Below are 11,303 nucleotides of genomic sequence, written 5' to 3' on the forward strand. Positions count from 1 at the left end.
CTCCACAACAGAGAAGCCACCGCAATGAGGAGCCTGCGCACCACAACAAAGAGTAGCCCCTGCTCCCCACAACTAGAGAAATGCCGTGCGCAGCAACGAAGACCCAACGCAGCAGCCAAAAATAAATAAATTAATTAATTAAAAAACAAAAGATTCCAGAATTTGTAAAGTCTGGTTTCTGCACTTTGGCATGTTACATAGATCAGATTATTGTTTTGGATTTTGGTTTTTTCATTTACTTTTTTGATGGTTCTTTCAAAATACGGAAAGCTCCTGTGTTCTCTCATATACTCCAAAATCCTGAGCTTATAATGGGAATGCTAAGATATGGAAGGAATACAAGGAATTACCAACACGTGACTGACACGGGCTGGGTTATGGAAAGTGTCTAGCTCACGTAGTTGCTGTTGGACAGAGACGAGGGTGGCACTATTTTCTGACCAGTGTGTGTGATTTAATACTATTTCTTACCTAACTCTTTCTGAGAGTAACAAGTAGAATTAAAACCATTATAATAGGCAGAGAGACACTACTAGCATCTGATATGTTTAAGTGCCTTTTTGGAGACTGTATTAAAAAGAACCAGGATAGAGAAATTTCACTTCTCACAAACTGTTCAATAGAAATCATTTGAAATATAGAAAAAAAAATTATACGCAAATGTTATTGACCTCCTTATTTATACTGAAAAATTAGAAATAAATATCCAACAGAAAGGTAATGTTTACGTAAACAATGTTATGTATATTCAGTGGAACATTATGCAGCTTTTAAAATCATGTTTGTGAAGAGTATATAAAACATGGCAAATGTTTATGTTATAATAAAAAATGAAATGGGCCAAATTATAAAATTATATATAATATAACCATAGCTACATAAAATTAAAATATTCATTAAAATATTAGAAATAAATATACCAAAATATTGAAGTGCTATTTCTAAGCTATGGCAATGCCTTTTTTCCTTTCTTCTACCTTTATGTATCTTGTAAATGTCCTGTACTGAGTTTGTATTACTTAATTGTGGGGGGGTAAACAGCACACAAAATAGATCGACAGACTAACATGTAAGAGTCCCTGCACCTTAGGGTTTTGTTTTTTTCATTAATTAATTAATTTATTTTGGCTGCATTGTGTCTTTGTTGCTGCTCGCAGGCTTTCTCTAGTTGCGGCGAGTAGGGGCTATTCTTCATTGCTGTGCGTGGGCTTCTCATTGCAGTGGCTTCTCTTGTTGCGGAGCACGGGCTCTAGGCACACGGGCTTCCGTAGTTGTGGCTCGTGGGCTCAGTAGTTGTGGCTCACGGGCTCTAGAGCGCAGGCTCAGTAGTTGTGGTGTACGGGCTTAGTTGTTCCATGGCACGTGGGATCTTCCCAGACCGGGGCTCGAACCCATGTGCCCTGCATTGGCAGGCGGATTCTTAACCACTGCACCACCAGGGAAGTCCCCGCACCTTAGGATTTATATTGTAAAATGTGTCATTGATTGACAAAGCACCCGTAAGATTATAAGAAGACCTCTAGAATATTGCCATTTTCAAAATTTAAAGTTTGCTCTCTACAGTACTATCAGTTCTATGGTGTTGTTAATCAAAAAGAAGAAACCTGTGTATTTGGCCCTTTCCTGGAAAGCTAAAAGTGGTTTTAAGCATATACTGGGGCAACAAATGCCCCTCCTCAGTGCCTTTCTGTATGACAGTGTCATCTCTGGAACAAGGTGGAAAGGTTTTAGCAAGCATGTCACACACACCCTTACTGAGTAAGCACTGCCTCGTCGATGGCTTTGAGTGACCTCCAAACACATTTCTTAGTATTGTCCCTCATACTGGGACTGAGGAGCCTGCCAGAGAGAATTTCTGACAGCTGTCACAATCAGTATATGATTTGTGGGGAACTTCATTACAGAGTGTCCAAAGCGCCTCCATCTATATCACCTCATTTGTGAAGGTGGGAAGGGTGGGCAGGCGGGTATTCTCATTATAGATGAAACACGGGCGAGCTGAGTGACGCCTGCTGGTAATAGATGGCCGAGTACATACTGCCCATTCCAAAGCTAGTGTTCTTGCCACGTAACGCTCCAGTTCAGAATCCTGTACTGCTTCGTTTTGCTCTGCTGTCCTGGCTGCCTTCCTCATAATTTCTTCCACTTGCTTTTTTATCACTCTGTACTTTGGGCATAAGGGAAGCGGTTTCAAGATAATTAATTTTAAATCAATAGGGGAGACATTTTTCAAGAAATGCCATTCTTTATAGTAATAATTCTATGTATAATAATATATACTATATATAATACTGTATACTATATATGGTAATATATATGCTGTGTGTAATATTATATATACTATTATAAAATTAAAGTATTATATATCACTGTATACCACATTAAGGGAATAGAATCAATAGGATATAATGACTGAATGCGTGTAGGAGATTCAATACAATACAATTTATTATGCTCATAAATAATAGCCATTCTACTTGAATTTAATTAAAATAGAATATGGTACATCCTAGGTACTTAAATTAGTGAGTAAAGAAATTTGCTTAGTAATTTAGAGTTTTCAAAGTATACTCACTTGTGCTATCTTATTTAATGTTTATCCTCAGCATAACCCATTTTACAAATTAAGAAACTGAGGTTAGGTGACTCTAATTTGGAGTCACAAAGCTAATGATTAGAAAGCCTAAATACATAGGCCGTAGATTTTCTGGCTCCAAGTCCCACATTATTCAGCCTTGAATAATAGATGCGGTCTGTGCTGAGCATATAGTTTCTTTGGGAAAGCAGTGCAGCTAGTGAGCTGCACATCAGGCTTCCAGCGTGCTAGCCAGGCTTCCTGCTGGTGAGTGAGTGTGCATTTTTACAGCTTGGTCTTACCGGAGAGTTAGTTTCAGGTCAATGCAAATTGCTGTAGAAACACAGACGAGAAACATGGATGAAACAATAGAAAAACGATGTGTGGCTGTGCATTAGGTGCCAAGATGTGTCCTATAAATAGCAGATGTTTGGGGAAGTCAGAATAGGAGAAGATACTCCTTGCTAGCATTCAACCATTAATTTTTCTATACAAATACCATTTCTTGGTTTATTTTATTTATAAAATGTATGTCTCAGACCTCTAGCATAGTATCATATTTTAAGATAAACTTATCTCATAGATGCACCCATTAGTATAGTCTAGTTAGCCAAAGAATTTAATTCACATTTTACTGTTTTATTCTTCAACAGATGAAATGCATGATTTAACCTGCCACGTGGTAAAAGTGACTGGAATGGGAGAAGTGGATTTTCTAACATTTGATCCTATAGCTAAAAAGGCAAAAACTGTCAAATATGATGTACAAGCTGTAGCTGTCATTGTAGTGGTATTGAAACTGCTCTTTTTATTGGATGACAATTTAGAATGGTAAGTGTATGTCAGTTTTATGAGGAAAAAATTGTATTGTTTTTACCTAATTATTCAGAGTAAAGGAATCCATATGCTATATCTCAGTAGAAAATAAACACTCTCAGGTGTTAATAGAACATTGACTAGTAGCAACAGTTACTTCTTACATAATATTTTGACTCAGCTAGTTGTGAGAGATTTCATTTTCCCTTAGTAGGTTGTTTTCTTCCTATTTTGGGGTAGATACACGTGTTTCTCATTTGCTCTACTGATTCCTGAGTTTTCAATCATCACACACGAATCCTAAAGAGTCCTTTAGCACTTCATCTGTATACCTTTAGGCTTCTGGCACTATGTGTCTTCAAAGATTATTTTGGAAAGTAAAAGAATCTTTAAATGCCAACAAAGAGTGGCAGTATTTATAGTGTCTCCTTCCCTGTTTCAGTGATTGCTTCTCCATTAAAAGTTGGCATCAGTTTCAAGTACTGTTCTGTACGTTTCCTTCAGAAGAATTCAAAATTTAACTGTCTTCCTATAAATGATTTCTAAATAAATTGATTTGTTTATTTGTATCTCCAGGTCTTTGTCTAATATTGCTGAGAAATATAATGAAAAGAATGAAGAAGGTACTTACTTTTTTTATCAATCAAATTCAAAGTGATTGTAAATGGTGGATTAAAAGATACAATAAATATAGGGAAGAAACTTTGAGAAATATACACATATACGTATACATATATACAAATTGTACCAGAATGTTTTATATGTATAATTATTTAATTATATCTCAAGGCTACTAAAAAACCTCAGTGACTTCCTACTGTGTGTAAAGGCCAGCCTGCTTTTTTGTTCCCAGCTCCTACTCACTAGCCATACTAGACCATGAACTTACTGGCAGCTTTGTGAGTGTACTGTCTATTCCAGTGCCTTCAACCTTTGCTCACATTGGTCCTTCTACCTGAAGTGTTCCTTCCTTCTTACCCCCTAACTCCTTCTGTCCCTGGCAAGTCCATCTTCATGCTTCAAGACGCAACATAAATGCCCTCTTCAGCCTCTCTTCACACCCACTCCCCAGCTCACCTCTTCCCAAACCAGAACCGATGACCCTGCCACAGCCACTCCTGTCCAGACTTCTCTTAGTTGTTTAAAACACTGAATTGTAACTAGCGGACTAAGCATGTCTATCCCTGTTAGGCTGCCAGTATTTGTAAAGTGCCTGGAGTATCTGCCGCATAGTGACTGCTGTGTAAATGACAGACAGACAGGCAGACAAGTAGGTAGATTGCAAGCTTCTAGAGGGAGGGGCCATATCTTTTTTACTTTTTTTTTTTTTTAATGTATCTTTAGTATCTAGCAGAGTGACTGGCCTAATATCCACTTAATAAAGTGTGGTAAATGCATGGATTCTTACATTCAATTCCAGTTTGTTAATGTTCTCACTAGGATTTATGTTCATTGTTTTATTTTTAATTTCAGCTTTTTTGAGGTATAATTGACATATAAAATTGTAAGATATTTAAAGTGTACATTGTAGCAATTTGATGCGTTTGCATTGTGAAAGGATTCCCATGAAGTCAATTAACACATCCATCACCTCTCATATTTACCTTTTTGTATGTGTGAGAATATTTACGTTCTCTCTTAGCGCATTTCAGGTATACAATACAGTATTACCAACTATAGTCACCATGTTTTACACTAGAGCTTATTCATCTTATAGCTGAAAGTTTGTCTCCTTGTACCAATCTCGCCCTCTTTCCCACACCCCTCAGCCCCTGGCAGCCACTTTTTTACTCTATTTCTATGAGTTTGACTTTTTTTTTAAGATTCCACATATATGTTCATTGGTTTTAGGAGCTTAGATTTAATGGTGGCAATTAGTTTGTGTGTTCTTTCCAGAATATGTGCAGCACGCTTCTTTCTGCGCATTGCTTCATGTTGGCTCCTACATAAAGTAAAAGGATGGACAAGATGTTTTCTGACGTTAAAGGGCCTTCATAGACTGTGTAGACATTTAGAGTAAAGGGTGCTTTGACATGTTGTCTTCCTGTGACCCTCAAAGTAAACCTACAGTGTCAGCGGGGCAGGGATTGCGGTCCCCATTCTCTCTGCTCCCTAGCTGTCCACTGTCCCCTGCCTTCCCACATTACTGATGAGGAATGTAAGAAGTTATGACTCACTTAAGGTCAGAGCACCTTGTGTTCTATTCATTGTTATAGTTTTCCTTCTTCCTTATAGCTCTTTTGGTAGTTGCCTGTCCTCTGTGGCTCTGTGGCCTACAAGGCCATAAGTAATGATTATATTGGCCAGTTGAAAGATTTTTAACTAGACATTGAGGGTAGACTATCTTCATTAGAGAATATATAAAAAAATTCAGCCTTTCACTCAGCCATCTTCCTCCTGTCAGCCTTCCTTTCTTCAAACTTCCTCACTCTCTAAGCCTCTTTCCTGCTTTACCTTTAATTTCACTTTTTTCCTCCCTACTCTTCCCATCTCCCCACATGGATTGAATCAAAGAGTGAGGAGTGGAGTTTTATGCTTGACTATATATTCAATGCTGTTGTCTCTCTCACCTTGACATCTTGAACACACACTCACTCCACCTGTCCAATGCAATCTACTTTCTTACTTATCTCTAGAGTCTTTGGATTTGGATTAGGATTAGGAAGAAAAGAAACAGGAGCTGATGAAACTAGAAGTCTGGTGCCGTTGCACACATCCAGCCATCGTTTGTTCCTTAATTCTTGTACTCCTAGACATACTGGAGCACCACCCTGTGCCAGGCACCGTGCTGGGATTGGGGTGAGGAGGAAGAGGCCTGGTGGTGTCGTCTTCTGTACAAACAAAATATGTCTTCTATTCTCAGGGGGGTAATAGTCAAATCTAGGAGAAACAGACATTTTTTGGTTTCGGTATAATTTAGTTAGGGCCACAGTACAGGTAGGGACTCAGAGAAGGGAGTGACGGCAGTTGCTCAGCAGTTGTGTTAGAGCATGGAGACGGCAGCACCTCCCTCCGTAATCTCCAAGGGCTGGTGTATAAATGCTGAGTCACGTCAGTGAGTGAAGACTCAGAGGAACAGTGTGTGTTATAATAATGTGACATATTTGGTTAATAATCATGGATTTCATTTCTTTCAGATAAGCCATGGTTTGATTTCAGAAAATGGTACCAAGTTATGAAGAAAGCTATTGATGAAAAAAAACAAACATGGGAGGAAGCCAGGGCAAAGTATGTTATCTCTTCTAGTTTTAGATTTACCTACTTTATTTTCAAGTCTGTTACTTTACATTTGAAAGCTGAAGTTTCTTCAGTTTAGACTCACCAGCATTGTGACGCTTTTTCTAGAACTATTGACCCATCTATCCAAATTAACTTTTTTCTTCTTTCTATTACTCTTCACTGAACTAATCACGTCCTCCTCCTGATCCGGGATCCAGTCCGGGTCCCGTACTGTACTTAGTCGTCCGCTTTTTATGATCTGCATGTTGACTGTCTTCTGCATTTCTGATATTCCTCCCGCTTTCCTTTCCTCAAAGTGGATCATTTCCATCTGTGCTTCCCCGTCTTACAAAGATTACAGATGTCAACCTGTGACATGTGTAATTGGAATGTTCCCCCCAATAAAGTTCCCTGTAAAAATCAAAACAAAGGAAAGCAGAAAGAAAGTAGTATACTTAATTCAGTCAGTCTCACTGTTTGACTTTGAGCTCTCATTCTGATGTAGGTCCATCGTGGTAGAGTGGAAAGAGCGTAGCATTAGAGACGGACAGTGCAGGGCTTGAATCCTGATTGTATTACAGCCAGCTGTTTGACTGTGGGCAAACGACTTAAGTTCTTAGCCTCAGTGCACTAAAACATGGTTAGCTCATAAATTTTCAGAGGCACTATCCTATGTAATGTAGGGTACCTTGCTATAGATCTCTGATTTGAACGGTTTTATATCTATTCTTAGACCTTGGAGTCTCTGTGAGACTTTGAAGAAAAAGTGAACATCTCTCTAGTTTATGTAAATTTACAGTAGTACTCATTTGATCAAGTAATTTTATATCCCTTGAGAAAAGTCAGTGTTCCTCAAATTAGTTAAAATGATAATTCATTCAGCTCCAGTTTCCTCATCAATAAAATAGGGCTAGTAATGCCTGCTTTATACTCTTAGCTAAGAACTAAATTTCAGTTTTTGCAGGCAGAATTAGATTATTTTTCCTCTAAATTTAAGAGAGCTTTTAAACAGAGAAACAGACTTACAGGGATGAATAAAGTGCTGTGGGAGAGAGGATCCTTGCCCAGAAGGGGAGAAAATGAGCAGTTTCTTCCTGTTCAGGTTGGATAACGATGAGGGAGAAGAGGTGGGAGGTGAACTTCTTCTGAAAGCCGCGCGCACCCGGGGAACTGGGTGGGCCCTTCCTCTTCCTTGTTGGAGAAGTCATTGGATCTCAGCAGGTATAAGAGCAGCAGCAAGAACAGAAGGTTATCCTGTGTTTTTAGGTTGTCCTGGAGAATCAGCCATTGGACCTTCGTTTTTTGGGGCCAGCTGGGGTTGTCTTGACCGATACTGCGAGGCTAGGTATTCAGGGGCCATGCCACTTGGGCGTCTCAGTAGTGAATAGGCATTCATGAACTCAAACCGGGCAACAGCTTACACTTCAGACATAGCTATTAGAGCCCAAACTCATGTTGCAGTGCTACAATCAATTGCACATCTAAGACCTCCTGACTTTTAGCTACTTTAAGGGAGAATTTAGTGACCAAAGAAAGTACGTCTAGTTTCAAACTGGCATTTTCCAGACAGACACCAGGCCCCAGGGAGGAGCTTGTCCAGGGGCTCCATTACCAAGATCCTTCATAGAGTATGTGCTTTGGGCTGAGTGAGGTAACTTATGTAAGTCACTACGGACTGATGTGTGGGCACAGAGCCCCAGTGCGTGCTGATTACCTGTTTTACCCTACCCCACCTCCATTGTTGATGTAAATTTCTCATTTTCCTCTCTATTCTTCTGGACATCATCTTCCATATTGTCAGATAAAAGTTACTAAGCATGGGTCCCTATGCATGGGATTATGAAAAACACTAATAAACAGTAGTTGAAAGCCTAAAAACCCCTTTAGAGACTACTTTGATGACTTCCAGTTTCCATGGAGATGTTGAGAAGAACATGGAGGAAAATTTCAAAGCACTTGCCGAAAATCTTTGCAGCCTTTTAGGTTAGGCAAAAATTTTCTTAGATATGATACCAAAAGCATGATTCATAAAAGAAGAAAAAAGATAAATTAGACTTCATCAGAAGAAAGAATTTCTGTTCTTCAAAAGACCCTGTTAAGAGAAGCTACAGGCTGGGAGAAAATATGTGCAAATCACATATCTGATAAAAGATTTGCATCTAGAATATATGAAGAATTCTCATACAGTAAGAAAACAAACAATTCAGGTTTTTAAATGGGCAAAAGATTAAGTTCACACAGAAATCTATATATGAATATATGTAGATATATATACTTCATTCACAGTGGCCAAGAACTGGCAACAACCCAGATGCCCTTCAGCTGGTAAACAGATAAACAAACAGTAGCATATCTTTAAAATGGAATACTATTCAGCAATAAAAAGGAACAAACTTCTGATACATCCAGAAACATGAATGAATCATAAATACAGTATGCTAATGAAAGACTCAAAAGGTTACATATGGTCTAATTTCATTTATATGACATTCTGGAAAAGGCTAAACTATAGGGATAGAAAAACAGATCAGTGGTTGTCTGAGATCAAGTTCAGCTGTGGGTATGGAGAGGGGTTGACTGTCAAGAGGCATGAGAGATTTTTGGAGTGTGGAACTGTTCTGTAGATTAATCGTGGTTACACAACCATATGCGTTTATCAAAATTAGTGGAACTGTACACTGAACAGGGTCAGTTTTACTACATGTAAATTATACCTTAATTTATAACAGTGGGGAAACAAATCACGTGGGGAGACTGGACAAACAAAGCATACAGGGCTTTGTGGCATCCTGGAGAAAATGTTAGGACTTTGTAGTGGGCCTCTGTTTTTTGTAGCTTTTGTAGTTTTGGGAAGAGGTAAACAAAGTAAAGTAAATTTTTAAAGAAGGACTATCTAAACAGTATTATCATTTTAGATCGCCCACCTTTCCCATCTTCTGGGCATATGACCCCAAGGAAGTAAGAGTGCCTCCTTGACTATAGCATAATTGCCACCTGTATGGGCGTTTATTATAAATACATAAGAAAATCTATCTAGATTAGGTATTCACAAGGAATTTTTAACAGTGGGTTTATCTAGGGAGTGGGATTAGACTGTTTAGGGAACTTCTTTATTATTAAGAGATTTGTTTTACCTTGAGTATGTTGTCACTTATTATTTGATAAAATAAATAACAAGATATTTGAAAGAATCACAAATGACAAGCTCTCTGAATATTTTAAACGTGGTGTGGTTCATTAAAATGTAGTTCACCCATAATTTTCAGGAAGACCATCACCTATTAACCATGATTACACCTCTACATCAGAAGGTGGGCACGTACAGTTAACTTTGTGCAGCTTATCAGAATCAGAAGTACCACTAACTTCATCCTCAGCAGAAGGGCATTTGGCCAAAGACAGGGAGGAACAGTTATTTCCAAGTGGCTCCACTTTATGAGAACAGACAGCAAGGGAATTTTATGGTAAGGGAAGCTGTTTCTGCATTTTGATGTAACTAATCATTTCTTTGGGATCTTATGGCACCTGGGAGACTTTGGGGAGGAGCATATCTTTCTGTGGCCTTGCTGCCTCCTTCAGTGCTACTTGCCTACTCCTAGGTCATAAGCTCCATACAGACATGTGTCATTAGGCCATTCTAAGTCAGAGCTACTACACGGGGTATCACGAATTTCAGACACTGCTTTAGAGAAACTTCTCTGAAGTGTGTTGAGGTCCATTTATTCTCCATCCTGCTCCAAATGTTCTTCTACCTTGTACAGGTATCTATGGAAAAGTGAAAAGCCACTCTACCACTCAGCGATTGACAGATCCGTGGTATATAAAAGAAGAGGTGAGCTGCATTTCCTCTTGTTAACGCCAAGTAACAGCACAGTTGTAGGGAAGCTGCGGATCTTAACTTGAAAAGTACACGCGTGCGTACTTTCCTCGCTTCTTTAGGAAGTGTTCCAACGCACATCCAAAGAGACACGATCCTCTGCAAGAAATGTCCATAGGAACCTTATCTGTTTATTTCAGGAACACTGCATTATTCAAAACAGAACTGAAGTTTCCACCAAAATCTAAAGTGCCATATATCTATGACTTTCAGAACTCTTTATCTGGAGAACTGCCTTTAGGTTGTTTTGTTCATTCTTTTTTTTTTTTTAATTGTGGTAAAATATACATAACCTAAAATTCACCTTTTTAAAGCCTTTTTAAGTAGTTCGTTGACATCCCTCATCCGCTGTCAGTTTCCCCTAGTGTTATGCTCTTATATCACCATGGTGCATTTGTCAAAACTAAGAAACTAACATTGGTACATTACTATCAAGTAAACTACAGACTTTATTTGCGATTTAACATTAGTTTTTATGTTATTCCTTTTCTTTTTTCCTTCCTTTCCAGAAATGGTCGTGAGTCTACAAAAACAGTTTAGCACACTGGTTGATTCAACGCCAACTGTTGAAAAAAAAAGCCCTTCAAGTTTTCAGTTCAGCTGGACCAAAGAGGGCAGTGATAGAACTTGTTTCCACGGGCATAGCCTCCAGGGAGTCCTGAAGCAGAAAGGCCAGTCACTGACGACCAAGAATTCCCTCTATTGGCTGAGTACGCAGAAATTCTGTAAAAGGTATGTGACGCTCTTAGAAATGACAGGATAGGGCTTCGCTGGTGGCGCAGTGGTTGAGAGTCCGCCTGCCGATGCGGGGGACAC

At 38.9% G+C, this 11,303-nt stretch overlaps 1 protein-coding gene across 3 annotated transcripts in view; it reads left to right on the top strand.

The window, feature by feature from the left end:
• Positions 1 to 11,303, top strand: part of TAF1B (TATA-box binding protein associated factor, RNA polymerase I subunit B) — a 59,500-nt gene that overhangs the window by 42,573 nt on the left and 5,624 nt on the right. For all 3 annotated transcript variants that reach the window (XM_007127651.3, XM_055089039.1, XM_028496675.2), the window contains 5 exons: positions 3,229 to 3,406; positions 3,968 to 4,014; positions 6,529 to 6,619; positions 10,372 to 10,442; positions 10,997 to 11,219. In XM_007127651.3, coding sequence (XP_007127713.1) covers positions 3,229 to 3,406; positions 3,968 to 4,014; positions 6,529 to 6,619; positions 10,372 to 10,442; positions 10,997 to 11,219 — 610 coding nt within the window. The remainder of the gene's footprint in view (positions 1 to 3,228; positions 3,407 to 3,967; positions 4,015 to 6,528; positions 6,620 to 10,371; positions 10,443 to 10,996; positions 11,220 to 11,303) is intronic.

The sequence above is a fragment of the Physeter macrocephalus genome, chromosome 12 (genome assembly GCF_002837175.3).
Source record: "Physeter macrocephalus isolate SW-GA chromosome 12, ASM283717v5, whole genome shotgun sequence".
Lineage (NCBI taxonomy): Eukaryota > Metazoa > Chordata > Mammalia > Artiodactyla > Physeteridae > Physeter > Physeter macrocephalus.